The sequence below is a fragment of the Brachyhypopomus gauderio genome, chromosome 17 (genome assembly GCF_052324685.1).
Source record: "Brachyhypopomus gauderio isolate BG-103 chromosome 17, BGAUD_0.2, whole genome shotgun sequence".
Taxonomy (NCBI): domain Eukaryota; kingdom Metazoa; phylum Chordata; class Actinopteri; order Gymnotiformes; family Hypopomidae; genus Brachyhypopomus; species Brachyhypopomus gauderio.
In genome coordinates, this window is record NC_135227.1 from 17,025,930 (window position 1) to 17,041,252 (window position 15,323).

The 15,323-nt window shown below is 45.9% G+C and overlaps 1 protein-coding gene across 1 annotated transcript in view; it reads left to right on the forward strand.

Annotated features, from left to right (window-relative positions):
• The window catches only part of LOC143481200 (connector enhancer of kinase suppressor of ras 3-like), a 29,735-nt gene extending 14,533 nt beyond the window's left edge, over positions 1-15,202 (forward strand). The window contains exons 3-13 of the mRNA XM_076979147.1: positions 4,030-4,232; positions 4,917-5,004; positions 7,537-7,578; positions 8,629-8,748; positions 8,925-8,984; positions 10,001-10,069; positions 10,152-10,298; positions 12,070-12,173; positions 12,570-12,754; positions 12,876-12,962; positions 13,331-15,202. Of these exons, the coding sequence (XP_076835262.1) occupies positions 4,030-4,232; positions 4,917-5,004; positions 7,537-7,578; positions 8,629-8,748; positions 8,925-8,984; positions 10,001-10,069; positions 10,152-10,298; positions 12,070-12,173; positions 12,570-12,754; positions 12,876-12,962; positions 13,331-13,623 (1,398 nt within the window). The 3' untranslated portion in view covers positions 13,624-15,202. The remainder of the gene's footprint in view (positions 1-4,029; positions 4,233-4,916; positions 5,005-7,536; positions 7,579-8,628; positions 8,749-8,924; positions 8,985-10,000; positions 10,070-10,151; positions 10,299-12,069; positions 12,174-12,569; positions 12,755-12,875; positions 12,963-13,330) is intronic.
• The last annotated feature ends 121 nt before the right edge of the window (positions 15,203-15,323 follow it).

The window sequence follows — 15,323 nt, forward strand, 5'->3', positions numbered from 1 at the left end:
ACAGAAGCACTTCCAGTCAAGCCAGACAGCACTGATGTTCCCTGTAATGATGGCATGTGAATGATCACATGAGCCTTTACTGGGGTCAGTGGGAGTAGCAGTGGCCAGGATGCAGGACACGTGATGAAATTTTCACTGAATTTTCATGAAATACCAACTGAAATGAATCGAAGCTTGGCAATATTGTGCCATGTTATACAAGTTTTCAATAGTCCATACCTTGTTTCATCCTCTCAAACTACTTTAGGGTTTAGAAAAAAGACTTTACCAGCATTTCAACATTTAGTAATTTCATATAGTTTGAAGAAACAAACCAAAGAACCTATAGACTTGTTTTTAATGGAATGTTGTAACGCTGGTTACTGCTGATCTTCCGTTATGCAGATCCTGGGCACAATGTTGAAAAGTGCAAAAGACACATGGAAGCACTCATGTGAGGGGAGAGGAGGCTCCTGATCGATGTGCATGTCATAGCATATGAACCATATGGTACATCCCAGTGTCCACTAGCCCTTGCTTTATGGGTGCTGTAATTGGGCCCAGGCCTCGTGTGTCCGAGGCCACCGATTTCCACGAGGCCTCAAATTGCTCGCTTTTGATCTGCTTCATAAATTAGGCCTGCGCGGCTTCGTGCTCCTTTGTGAGGGCTGTTATCTTGCCTGAATCTTCCCCAAAGTTGGGAACTTTTATTTTTACCACGTGAAGTGGAGATGTACAAGTTGCACATGAGGGAACAGGTTTTGCCCTCTCCTACATGCAGACATGAGAGACGTCTCTGCAGGTCTCTGGTGCCATGGGAAAGGACCATTCTCCGCCCCCTCCATAAGCCCAACCACTTGTTGGAAACCCTCAAAGCTTTCAAGGTTCCTCAAGGACCTTTGGGACAGACCAAGCTAAAATGTTTTTCACTCAGGTGACAGTCATCACCTTCCAGAGGAAGTGTACCTGACCAATCCCATCCCATTTCTCTTTGCTGCGAGTTTAAACGGTGTTTTCCGTTCATCCATGATGGATATGTAGTGCATAGAACTACGTGTGAGATGTTAGTATAGCTATGAGTGGCACAGATCTGATTTCTGATTGAAAGGACAGATATACACACGAACATGCGTGTTACTAAGCTTTTGCAGTACACACCTGATGAATGACTTGATTTTGTGTCATGGCTGTTGTGCTTAAGTTTCACGTGTGTAAAACTCATCAAACCAAGAGGCTCTCATCTCCTCAATGTTAATAAATTAGTCTGGGACCCAGAGATGACTTCTGCAGAGTGTGTACCGAAACCTTACACCTCTGTATATTTCCATTAAGCCATGGCCTCCATTATGGGAAAAAGTTTTCTATTGTCTCTGAACTCTGGAATAGATATTAAAGATGTTTGGGCCAACTATGTGAGATGGAAAGAGCTATGGATGGGGTTACCAGCACACCATATTTCTCCTCTGGCACCTCCTACCAGATCTCATATAGAGCAGGAAACTGATGCCTAGCCAGAGTGTCTGTTCTTGGGCACTTGCTCTGATTTATGAGGATGGGGGAGATAAGGAACCCAATGTCACCCATGTTCCTGACTCCAGCAGCCATGTCGGATGAAGGTTTTTTTTTCTTTCTTTCTTTCTATCCCAACAACAGGGTATAGTATTACTGTTTCATTACATTTACACATTATATTACTATATGAAGGCGTTCACTCCTTGGGAGATCCCAGAAAGTAAGGGATCTTACTTTCTGTAAGGGATCTTTTGGCTTTTGGTTGGAATTTTTGGAAAATGTAAATAAGTTCACACTACAGTGATATATCCTGAAAGTAGGGCATTTAAGTTGAAACAAACAAGTTTTCCTCATGATACGACATCGATGAGATCGTCCATGAAGATGATATTGGGCCTGTGTTCTTCATGCAATGGCACAATGATGGATAAATTATGTTATTCATGTAGTATGGGCTTCTCACAAAGTGTAGGGGAGTTCTGTATTGACCAGACACACCTGCCCACACGAACACCACCACCACCAGATGCTCGTCTGGTGACAACAGTGACTGATGCATAGCGCTCTTTGACATCTCCAACATTGTTAATCCTTTCTGCTCAGTGTGAAGCAACTTTCATCAGTGAACAGCCCAGAGGCCCACTGGTACCTTGTCCAGCGTAAATGCTCCCTGGCCCATGCAAGACAATGACTCCTGTGCCTGGTGGTGTGGTCAGGTACCCTTCCAGGTCGTCAGAGTAGTTGCACGCAGACCACTCTGATGTAAACCGTTTCGAATGGTCTGACATGACATTTGGGTGTCTCTTGCCCCTCTTAAGTGCCTCAGAATGGCGAGGTACTGTCTGTCAATTAAGTGCCATCTTGGTCTCATGTCAAAATGCGAACAGCATGATGAAGACTGTTTACATAGCTATTTGAATTGAACCAGCAAATATATTGGTTCATGGATCAAACAACTGTTGCTTTTTTTTTTTACTGTTAAACTCCTTGGAGAACAGCAAGTTGTGCAAAAAGTACTAAACAGTTGGACATGTGCATTCAGAAGTTTAGAGAAGGTCACATTAAGTTCACTTGTAAGGGTTAGAGTGCATTTTAGGTTCATCCTGAAATTTCACCCAAAAAGCCAAATATCTTTTGTGAGTAGTGTGTGGTAACTAGCCTGCTACTTCGGCAGTGTGGAAGATATATATTATGTATTTTAAAATGGTCAGTGAAAGGCGCAGAGCTTCTTTAGGTTAAAGGAAATGTGACAAGGTCATTTGGACTGCCAGATTTGTCACCTTACAGCGCAGTGCTATGGAGAAATTCAGAACATCTGTGAGACAGTCACCCAGGGCCTGCTCCTAGTTAGCCCACTAATGAGAGAGCTGGTTACAGGGGCTGTTTTTCTCCTTCCAAAATGGGACCCTAGGGCTACCACCATAAGCAATTATAAGACAGATGAAATGTGTGTTTCTGCATCCGTGTGGTATTTTTCTAACTGAGGGGCTGTCAGGTTTTGATATGGCTGACATATTTTACGTCTGAAAACACTAATCAGTTGGAATTTGTGCAAAACAACATGAGAAGTTCAAGTCTAGACGCCTCAGATTTCCAGCATGGGGTTCAGCCATCATGCAAAATGCTCCTAGTTTCGAGATAGCATCATGGAGACTGATGATCGTCGGACACTCTGTTTCACAGTATTGATTGTGAAAGCATCTGTGAAGAGCTGCTCCTCCAACAGTCTGGGGGTTAAGGCTGTGTCTGGCAGGCCAGAAGCAGCCCGTCCTGCTGAGGTCCTGCTGTGGGCTTACAGGGTCTGTCTGCACAGCAGGACTTTTTGTGAGCTGAGGTTTTTATGAGGACCCCTCCCCCCCGTCATGTGGTGGTTCAGATGTTCAGTACTCATTCTTTCCAAGGCCCATTCAAAGTGGTGCGCGGGCTGGCAGGTTTAGTGTCCAAATTAAGCAGCGTGCATTTTTGCCAGACAGGGTTTTGGAGTCTAAATTGGCCTGTCTTAAACAGAGAAGCAGGCTAACGTTATGGAACACATCAGCTGCAGATGTTGAACGTGAAGTTCAAGAGGCAGTTGTGGCTCACTTTCGGTGACCTGAAGAATGGAGACTAAAGGCAGATGTTTAGTATTTTCTCCACTACAGCACACCAAGCCCAGCTTTTAATATTCGTGTTAAGCTATCTGCACATTTGACCCGCACGTCAGAAATAACCTAGCAGTGGAATGTGGACTTTGCTCACTTTACGGCATGCAGGTGATGGAGGGAAATTCTTCCCTTCTGACTAAGCTTTTCAGTCTGACATCTCCAGTGCTGGGTGGTCAAAGCAGTGAACACCTGTTTCTCTCTGTTGAAATTCAACCCCAGCATAAATGTTCATTCACGGTTTCTCTCTCTTTCATTTCCTGCACGTTTAAATTGTTTGTCAGAGTCTCACAGTTCAGGTGATGTCCATGGTCCTCTAATCCTCCAGGTATATCAACAATAAGCGCCACAGTGTGTCATCAAGGATTGCTGAATTTGTCTCTCTTGTTCAATGCAGAACTACGGGGTGGAAACAGACAACCTAAAGAACCTGGTGGTGAGAATGAGGGCAGCGGCCAACAACCTGCACATAGGCACGTCGGAGCGCAGAAGGAGTCCCGACTACGATGGCGTCACGTCCCGCAAGCCCCCCAACGAGTTCCTCACGTCTGTGGTGGAGCTCATAAGTGCTGCTAAGAGCCTTCTGATGTGGCTGGACAGGTAGGACGAAACTCGTACCTGGAACAGCTCATTGGTGCCACGTATCACACGTCGTGCAGGCTCTGTTTGTTCCAAGGAGCAGTATGGTCAGAAAGAAGCAGTCATCAACTGAATTGTGCCTTGTGAGATGTAACACAGACTCAGATCCCTGTTAAGTGATCACAGGCCAGTACAGCAGGGGCTGCCCTTAAAATTCAAGCAGTTTTTCCCACAGGGAAAGTCGAAGGACAAGTGAAACGGGATACAGTCTAGGCCATTTCCACAAGCCTGTCCCTCAAGGTGCTGTCCACCAGACCTTGTGTAACACAGTAGCCCGTCACTATAAAACGCATTAACGTATTCGATTGTACTGTTGTTCAACTTTGATTTTTAATCTGAATGTGGCAGACCAGAGAAACGCATGCGCTGGCCGCCGGTCTTGCGTGTAAGCTGACCAAGGCTTAATGAAATCATGTTTGCCATCGCTTTTGCGTCAGTGCTAACTAGAAGAGCTCAGGCCTGAGTCATGTCACGGCATGGTTGAGGTCTGTGAAGTTTGATGGAGGGTTCGATCTCCGTATCGCTGCCTCACACTGCTGTCCGTCCTCTACGTGTATGGGTAGAGGGTGGCAGGGTATGCAGATTGAACTGGCTGCCTTGTGGAACGATCTAAAGTGTATCTCATCCCGTCCATTCTCCCTGCAGGACCCCTCTGACTGGGATCAGCGACTTCACTGCCACCAAGAACAAGATCATCCAGCTGTGCTTGGAGTTGACCACGACGGTACAGCAGGTCTGCGTCCGTTTCCTCTCCAATACTCAATCACAGGTCTCTCTCAGACGTACTGGGCGTCCTACCAGTCCCCGACAACCACGCTTTTATCTGTGTACACTAGTGAACTGAGTTTCTCTGAAGGACTTTACTATGTGACTAGAGAAGAAAACACAGCCGGAGCACACGCCTCCGCTCTGACCACACAGTACCTCTGTTCCTCGGGTTCCTCCCTCAAACGCCAGCATGGACTTTCTGAGTTTACGGCATCATTGGAAAAAGAAAACCTTGGGTGCTGTATTAAGGCAGCAAGCCAACATTCCTCCGAGTTCCTCGCAGTGCCGTGAGGCTCTGCCTCAGTTTTTGCGAGACGTTCCCGGCGGGAGGCTCCGCTTGATTCGCATCCGCTTCAGCAATAATCGCAGGCATAGGAGGCGGTTCACACTACGACGACCGCCACTTGTGTTTACCATGGCATCAATCAGTCCAGTGGTTAAATGGCTGGCCAGGCTAAATGCTCTGGAATGCGAACCGATGCGTCTCTTCTTTCTGAGGTTATTAAATGCCACAGATGATTTGGTAGCGAGCATTTTATTTCATTCATATGAATTAGCTGAGTGTTTGAGGCCAAGTTTAAGAGAAATCTCAGTCAGTTCAGGCCATAGTAGTCTTTGGTTTACTCGTATGAATAACTTCTTAAAGGTTTGCTGCTGTTTCATGGTCTCACTGTATGGCCATTTTAAATTCAGCAGTAGTCTATGTGGAACTGCAGCCTTTTTATTCACTTGGTCATTTAGACCTCAGTGGCTCTCAGACTGACTAGAAGACAGGGCCATTAACCCTCTTTAAGGGGTAACAAACAGGAACATCTTTTCTTTTGCTAGTTGTAATCTTTGCAAAAGATGATATGATTGATATTCCCTCCAGGATTTGCACAGTGTGAAGTTTTGTGCTTCCCAGTATGAAGAGTGAACTGTTTTAAACTAACCCCTGCTGGGAGTCTTTAGGCCAGTCAAGTGTTTAATGGTGTTGGGAAGAATTCATTAGGTTGCACGGCCTCTCGGTGGATAATAAGTATGACCGATCGGTGTGATTTATAGCAGTAAAACAAATCCACGCACAATGCCCCACTTTATTTCTCATGACCTGGAACCAGAAAACCCACCTTATATCTCTCCCAACAAAGAACTCATCCATGTACCAACTAGTATGGTGCACTGATTTAATGTTGGGAAGATGTAGAATCACCATCTTCCCATTTGTGCACGGTGGGTCTTGCTAGGCTGCTGTTCAAATGGTAAATATTTTAGTTACTGTATTTGTATTGTTTTTGGTATCTTGATTTTTTTTTTTCTTAGCTGCTTCAGTTTCACTACAGGAAGCTGACTTGTGGAAATCATGTGATCTCTCTCAGCTGTTGTCTGATGGCATCCATGGTAAAGGGATCAGTTCCCTCTATTTTTTGTGCGATATCTAGTCCAGTGTGCATAAATTGGGACTGGATCTATACATCTTAGGATTGTTATATAAGAAATTAAGTGTTTGTCTATGATACCCAGGAAAAGAAAATTGATGAGTTGAATCTGTTGCGATCAGATTTCAAAAATAGTTTTGATTGATTTACGCTGAATTTATTCCCTGTGTGGTTATCAGAAGATGGTTATGCATTTAAAAAATCTTTCCTAAACCTCGACGACTTCTTTCCTTTGGGTTTATGGAAAACCCTCAGATTCTGTTCCAAAGGGGAAAAGAAAGGGGGTGGGGGGGGAATCAGGTGCCAATATTAATACTCCGTTCATATTTAGTGGAACAAAACAGTTGAAATAAAGGCACTCTGCTGTCTACTCTTCCATGAAGACGTTCTGTGTCGTGTTAAATAGTTGTTCAGCTCATGGTTGCAGCCCGTACAGACCCACTTCCTGTGAGTGTGTTCTCCTCGGCCCTCAGTGACACCAGTGCAGTGCTGTTGGCGGTCTGGCCACAGCCAGCTGACAGACAGGTGCTCACCAGACATGTGCCATGATCGGCATACTGTAGCTAGACAGGGGGCATTTTTACAGCCCTGTAGTACCCCTGTGGTGGGCCACCCCTCCCTTCTGCTGTGTTGCCTCAGCTGTGAGCCAACAACAGGCACCACGTCCATGAAAACATTCATATATATATAATATAAAATCCCATTAACACTTATTTGTCATGGACTCTTTGGGCCAGGTAAACTTTCACTATACCCTGAAACATGCTTGTTTAAATAAAGTGTTTGTTTTCTTTCTTTCTTTTCACCATATGTTGGCCTTTTTCTGGGTATCTTCCACTATAGTTCAGTGTTTTTTTCCATGTTATGTAATTATGTTGTCTTGGAGCTCGCATGGACATGTAATTCAAATTTCAAAGCTGTTTATTTGCGGCTGAAGCTCCTCTTCCACTGCCTATATCTGGATGGCTAATTAGTCCAACTCTACCCTGAATCTGCAGTTTGCTTTATTATTGCATTGCTTTATATATTGCAGTGGCTCTTCTTGGCTTTTCACACCTTCATCTTTCCCTCTCCCATAGGACTGCACTGTTTATGACATGGAGGAGAAGATTCTTGAAGTTGTGAGTATCTTAACAGCAGTGTTCTTGTCTGTGGCTTGTTGCATGTTATTCGGTTATGTGTGGTTTATAAAAGGCCTTTGATCATTTAGAACCGCCGTGAAAGATGGATAATGATATCCATCGATAATGACTAATAATTAATCGGTGTGGTCTGGTTGAGGTTTATAAAGTCTAGTAGCGGACTCCTACTCTCTGTGGCGTGGGAGAACGGGCCCGGCTTTGTGAGGGAGACACAGCACCGATCAGCTGATCAAGGTGCAGGCTGTGAACGCCAGTCCAGGGGCCTGTGTTTGGCGTAATGTGGCCCCTGCCATCCCGCGCTGTTTGCTGTGCATGACACACTCCAGACCCCAGTCCCCCGGGAGTATACTTCCTCCCTCTCCACCGCCCCACTGAACTCCAGCCAACCCCACGCTCTGAAGGCCCCCCAGTGACACGCCTGGTTCAGCTACGGCTCTGTGCTTTGGTGCTCATCTCCGTAATAAGAATAGTTCCCTCACCATCACAGATTGCCATGTAACAGTCCCCCTTCCTCCACCAGTCTGAGAAATACTTACGGTTCAAATGACACATGTGCGTGTACGTGCACAGGAGGAAATCTGGGGAACTGTTCTGGTAATGTTGTAGGTGCCTCAGTAATGATTGTTTGTGTGTGTGCACACAGTATGTACTTTTAGCAGAAAAGGAGAAAAGCTCTGCTAACCCTGCTGGTGTGATTGGGCTTTGTGTGTGTGTGTGTGTGTGTGTGTGTGTGTGTGTGTGTGTGTGTGTGTGTGTGTGTGTGTGGGTGGGGTGGGGTGGGGTGGGGTGGGGTGGGGTGGGGGGGTATGTTGGTAATCCCCTGCCTTTTCCCCAGGGTAGTGACACCCACAATACCGCTCTGACATGAGCCCACATGAATGGACCTCCCAGACAAGCAAAAACACTTCACTGCCAATAGCAATGGCCAGAGTTGTGTGGATTCTTGTGGAGAGTGTGTAGAAATTCCTTTTATTTCTCCATGATGTGCCAGAGTTGCATGGCTAAGCTCTGTCCACCTGTCCACTGTAGTCCAAGGTGCTGAACGGGATCTGTGACCACACCGTGCGAGCGACCTCCGACCCTCTGCCGAGCCAGTCAGCGTGTCTGGAGGAAGTGCAGCTGACCAACATCAAGCCAGGAGAAGGCCTGGTGAGCGCCTTGCTGTCATGGATTCTCGTTCAACAAACGAGCGATTTGGCCGTAATTCGTAGCCATGAGTCAGCCCATCTTGAAGTTCGCCCAGTGTTGATTACCTCCAGGAGATCACAGAAGTGCAAACACCAAACCAGTGTCTCAAGTCAGTCCTCTGTGTCTCTCTCCCTCAGGGGATGTACATCAAATCCACCTATGATGGACTTCATGTCATTACTGGTACCACTGAACACGTAAGTCTCTGATCCAGCGTCTGGGCTGAAGTCCGGTACCAGCGCTCGGCATTTGTTCATCCTGTCTAGATTTGGCATGTTGGCTTCTGTCTGCACACACCGCCTTTGTCTGCTTTGAGCAAATCCTTTAATGTAAATGAATGTAAACCAAAAGTAGAGGAATTCAGTTGGCCGTTATTTGCATTCCCCCCCCAACTCAATTTGCATGCTCTTAGCTTTATGCTTCCTTCACCCAATCAGTTCTACTGTCCAAAGTGCTATTCTCTCTGTGCACCCAGAATGGCTTTACGCATTATCATGTGGCAGCTTTGTATTTATATGCATATGATTCACTCTTCTTTGCATGGTTGGGGTCTTCTTCCTCAACAAAGTTATATTCTTTTGCTGTCTTGTCGCCATGGCAACATTAATGTCATTCGCAAACACTTGTTGGCATGTATCAAACAGAAGAAAAGGGAGGGGCAGTTAATGGAGGGGTGCAAGCCCCTCCCCCCTTCGTGGGTGGCAGAGGCCATGGTTATGGGGAAAGCACTAGCAAACCAGTGCAGTTATTGTTCTGAAATGCTCAGGGACCACAAAGGCATATGAAACGTTCAGACACCCTCCTAATCACAGGACCTTCTAAGAGAACTCGTTCTCTTTTTGTCTACCTTTCTTCTGCAGAAATTCCCATGTCTGAAGAAATGAGTCATCCACCTTTTAAACAGTCTAATTAGAGTTAATGAATCATGCTGACATTTTCTAGGTTGCTGTTGCTCAACCACCTACAGCTTTGCAATGATTATCGCGCGGTTTTATTGTATTTATGGATCATAGCAAGCGGTGTGGACTCCATATAACTTCAACCTCACAAGTAATCCATTAGAAAAATAGACCAGAAGATTATATTTAAGTCGGCGTGTCTGGTGTTTATGGCCTCTCGATGACTTGGAACAGGGCTGTGCAGATGAGCACTGTGCTGTAGCCGTTCCTCATGTCCTTCTACCCCCATCTCCACCCTAATCTCCTCCTCACAGTCTCCTGCAGACATGTGCCGCAGGATCCACGCTGGCGACGAGGTGATCCAGGTGAACCAGCAGACGGTGGTAAGTGCCTCCCCGCTCTCCGCTCCTGCCCGACCGGTCGAGCTGCCTGCCTGGAGGCTGAGTGCCTGTGATTGTGCCGCAGGTGGGCTGGCAGCTGAGGAACCTGGTGGCCAAGCTGAGGGAGGACCCCAAGGGGGTGACGCTTCTGCTGAAGAAGAGGGCGGCGGGAACGTCCGGCTTCACCCCTGCGCCGCTCAAAAACATGCGCTGGAAGCCCCCACAGGCACAGGTTAGTGCGAAACGCTGAAGCTGGGACACGTGCTGGCAAAGAGTCTTTTTGTTTGTTTAAAAAATTTGCTAATTTAACCTTCAACCAATGTCAAATTGGCAATTGACACCCAAACAGCTCGTGGGCGTGGCCTGAATGCCTCTCTCCGTCAATTCCTACATTGCAATTTTTGTTGCTGCTGTTTATGTTGACACCTGTACCAAGAAATATTCCTTGTACTCCTGCTACTTGGCGAATAAAAAAATTTCTGATTATTGGTCCTCGTAGGGAAGGGATATTTTACATTGAGTTGATGGGTCGGGGAAACGGGGAAACAAGGTTTTGCAGACACAGAAAACACACATTTACAGATCTGTAAGAGTCCCTTTTGAGTCCTTTCAGTGTGAGTTAATTTCATCACAATGTTCCTTTTAGGTCAAAATAATACCCCGTTTAATGACCAGTCTCACTTTTAAGTATGTGCAAAAGCAGTGTGACAAAGCTTGCAAGTTAATGAGCATTACATCACCGTTCGCTGCAGGAGTCTTGGGCACCGTCCCTGAATGGGATTGGCTGTTATTGTTTGGATCAAGAGAACAGTGCTTGGTTGTTTGTTTCTGCTTGCTGCAAAATCGAGATGGTGTCATGCAGACCAGAGCTTATGGCGGTGGCTTTGGTGGACGTGCTAGAGATATGGGCGCCCTTAGCAAATACCACCCAGATACCATCATGCCTCTTCATTCTAGCAGACAACTATGGAGAGCACTGCCCAGCACCTTTAGATAGGGGTAGGAATGCTCCTTATTCCAAACTGCAACATGCTGATTGGTGTTGGCCCCTGTCCGTTTAAAAAAATAAAAAATAAAAAAAATGTTTGCCGCGGCCATTCAGTGCAGTTCCATTCATTTAGTATTAGAATGGTATGGTCTCACCCTCCTGCAACACAAACAGCACCGCCAGCCTAGTGTGCTGCAACCAGGGTCCCAACCTACAGAGATTAAATGTCTTGTCCAGAGATCAGAACGGAGATGATCCCGTTCAGGACCTGAGTTTAGAGGAAGTAGTCCAGGCGAGACTCTGGAGCTTTAATTGGACCCGGTGGAAACAAAGACCTCCTGTAATCCAGCACCCATCTTGGCGGGGAGACAAACCTGCTCAGGTGCCTCCACACCCTTGATACGATCAGAGCAAGCCGACACAGAGCAGGAGAAGGTGTTCCAAATAAAGGGGCCTCTGGTTACACCGAGGCCTCTCTGGACATGTCAGCCGCATTGTTTGATCAAGGTGTTGATATCGCATTTCGGTAAGTTTGCATTGTGCACTGTACAGACAGACATGATGATTCAGAGAAATTCAGAGGTGACGGTGGTGTTTATCTGTGGTTTAGCTTGTCAAGTCGCCCGTTGTCTACAGTATTTTTTATGATGCTCTATGTTGTGCTTCAAGCTTGGTTTTAAATCTTTTTTTGTTTGGCACTGGGGACCAGACCTTGAACAGAGGCTGCATGATAGCAGCACGGGTGCAGTGAGGAGTACTGTAGAATTAAGATGCACTCTATGGAGAGCTGCATAGATGTTCCATGTTTCTAGGAGAATTCTAGACTATTTCTAGAAGAATTTAAATGAAATGAAAAGGAACTTAAGTCTTGAGAGAATTTTGCAGTTTGTACTGAAACATTACCCCTCAAATGCCACATTCAGACTCGCTTTTGTGCAGTTTATTAAGATTATTTATTCATACGTGGTCAGATGTCACATCAAGGTCATTCTGATGAAAGTCTCCTGTCCTGTAGGGCTCCCCGAGTAAGAGCCAGCCTGACTTGAACAGCCGGAAGGAGAAACCAGCCATCCTGGACCTGTACATCCCTCCACCCCCATCAGTGCCTTACACACCACGGTGAGTGTAAGAGGAACTGAGACATCTCCACATTCCTGTGGGTTAAGGGGGGTGTGCAGGCCTCCCTCTGCTAGCCCATACGCGAAGAGCATACGCTCTTCTGCTTTGCTTCCTGGACGCTCTGCTAGCGCCCCGCCGCTAACTTAACCCGCACTCGGAGTGGAAAAACCCCTCTGGTCTTCATTCTTTAGCTCTGTCCAACTTTATTACACCAAATGCCCCATTTCTGTACTAAAAAGGCAGCATATCGCTATTTTTAAAAATTACAAAGTCTCTTTTTTTGTAATTGAGACATGGAATGCTTCGTTTTAGAGTAACGTCAATTTCCCCAGCTTGGTCTATACTGGAGACCATGTTTTCATGAGTAGGTACAATAAACGCTGACCTCCACCACAGGGAAGCGAGGACCACCTCCTTCAGCAGCACCCCTATCAGGCCCAAAGGCTCAGAGTCGCCCAACTCCTTCCTGGACCTGGAGAGCCGTCGACGTTTCACCATCGCAGATGCCGACCGGCTGGCCGCCTATCCAGTGGAGGCCAACGTGGTTCACGCACGGCTGAGGGAGAAGAGCACCTCGCGCGGTCAGTAGCGGAGCGCTTACGACACGCCACCCTTAGCGCTGCTCCTCCTTCCTGTCTTTGTCCAGCTCTGGCCCTGAGAAACTGCCCTGCATCTAACCATTTCTCCTGTGTCACTCTGCAGGCAAACCAAGGCCTCTGTCCATGCCGGTAGACCCTTGCCTGAACGTGACGGATCCCCACTCCAGGCCCTGGATGCATGGACGGAAAGGTAAGCAGTGTGCTAGGACTGCTGTCACTACAAATGCAGCACATGTATCAAATTACCCACCATCTCATTAGTTCCATCACCCAAGTCAAATGAACAGTCATATTAACTTGGGTATTTATCCATTTGTTGTATGTTGACTTCAGTGGGAGATGCAAGATGGATACACATGTAGTCGCTTATTTAGGAATGCTTATCTTTTACATAATGGATGACATTTTAGGATTACACTTAGGGACTTAGTTTCACAAAGTTGAATTTAACTCTACCATCAGTCATACAGTTTTCAGCACTTAAGTGTACCAAATGCATCTTTGCCCACGTGCATGCAAGCATTCTGCACTTACACCCCCCCTTTCCATCCCATTCAGGTGAGGATCTGTTGTACCGATACCTCAGCAACGAGCGCATACCCACTATAGCCGAGGAGGCCCCCGGCGTGGGCCTCTCCCACAGAGCCAGGGTGGCACGGGGCGCACGGGGCCCAGACCACACGCGTGCCAGCCGGCTGCACGTCAGCACAGACCTGCACGGCAGCTCCACCATCCCGTATCAGGAGGACATTACTAAAAAGACCCCCATGACCTCCACCCCAAAAAGACCCCCCGCGGAGCCCTCTTTTCTGGTCAGTTGGATCGGCAGGCTTAAGTTACTGACGCATTAATGTCTCCTCACTCTGTTTCTCAGCTCCACCCTTCTGCTTTGGTCCAGCTCTGTGTGGTGGTTTCTCTCCCTCTCTCTCACTATATATACATATCTCCATTTCTCTTTCTTTATGTTCATTAATTTGTTGATTCATTAGTTCTCTCATTCTGCTTCGTTTTATGTCTACTTTTGGGCCTCTCCTGCTTTTTCACTGTTTGACCAGACTGCCTTATCAAACTAAAAAAAACAAAAACACTCGGACACTCTCTGAGCTAGTCTTACGAATGTTTGGAAACACTGCAGGGAACATGGAGACAGCATGACCTCTGATTTGCTTGTTTAAAAGTAATGAAAGTAATAATAAAAGTAATGAAAGGGCTTGTTATATATATTGTTGGAACAGCATCTGTGCATAAGTATTTTTAATTTGTACAGCGTTTATAAAATGTCTACCTCAGTAATGTTGATGATATTCAGCACATAAGACTAATGCTGTCTCATTGCAAAAACTGTGGGCAAACTTAGGTTGGAAGCTTCCTTGAAGCCAAAATGCGCTTGACTGAGCTCATTGTACCTGTGTGTGCTGAAGCCCATAAGTTTCCAAACAGTCTGAGTGACCTGATCTGCCCCCATCATTCAGCAGTGGTATCCCTAATCCCTAATCCCTAATCCATAATCCCATAACAGCATAACAGAACATTTCAGAGGGAAGGAAGGTGGTGCATTTCATACTGTTCATGCAGCACATGTGTTTGTGTACACTGACAAAGGAAACTTTTCAATCTTTTACTGAATCTCTTTGAGGTTGGTTAGTCTGGCATATTTTATGTAATACTTCTTTTGTGTAATTATTAAGTTATTTTATTGTGTCGACCTCTTCTCCTAATTGATTTTCACTTGCCAAAGTGTTTTTCCTTTTACTTATTTTCATTGTGTGTTGTTTTCTGTAAGGATCCGTTAACAGAAGGGGTTTCCTCCAAATGCCTACATTTCACAATGCAGACGTTTTTTTCTCCGTTACTTGGCCATTGTGGTCTGTGGAGCCTCCACAAAGGCACTTGAACAATTTTGTGGTTTTTTTCATCAACAAAATAACTGATTAGAGGAAACATACATGCCATAATGCGAATGACCTAACCTGCACTATCCTGTAACGATTCTGCTCTATGCAGTCACAAATCTTACTCTGGGACTTGAACCATGTATATACAAAAAACATGGAGGAAAACGGATCCTCTCTGGTCAGTTTTTCAGACATGCTATCAGTGGAGACTGTTTATGGAAAATCAAGTCCTAGGCCTGTTCAGTGTCTAGAAAACTGGCCTATTAATTCTAGAAGTGTGCTAGAGTGGCTGAATCCGCTGCTTATGACTTTTGATCTATATGGGAAACTTTTAACAACATGGTTGCTGTGTGTTTGTCCACTACAGAATTCAACAGAATATACATGTTCCGTTGTTGCGACTATCTCGGCGTAAGGGTATGAACAGTATTAACAAAAAGTAATGTAAGGTATTTATAACCCATATTTGTACCTTTTTATTACTGGGATTTTGTACTATACCAGTGGTGTGTATCATTAAAGGAGGCGTTCCAGATCTTCCTTGTATTGTCGTTCTTTAATTACACTTCAGAGATTCTGGCTTACTGCGCCGTTGCCCTGCTATGGCTGGTGAAGGAGCTAGCAGCAGAGGTCGGTGTTTAGGTATCACGTTTCCG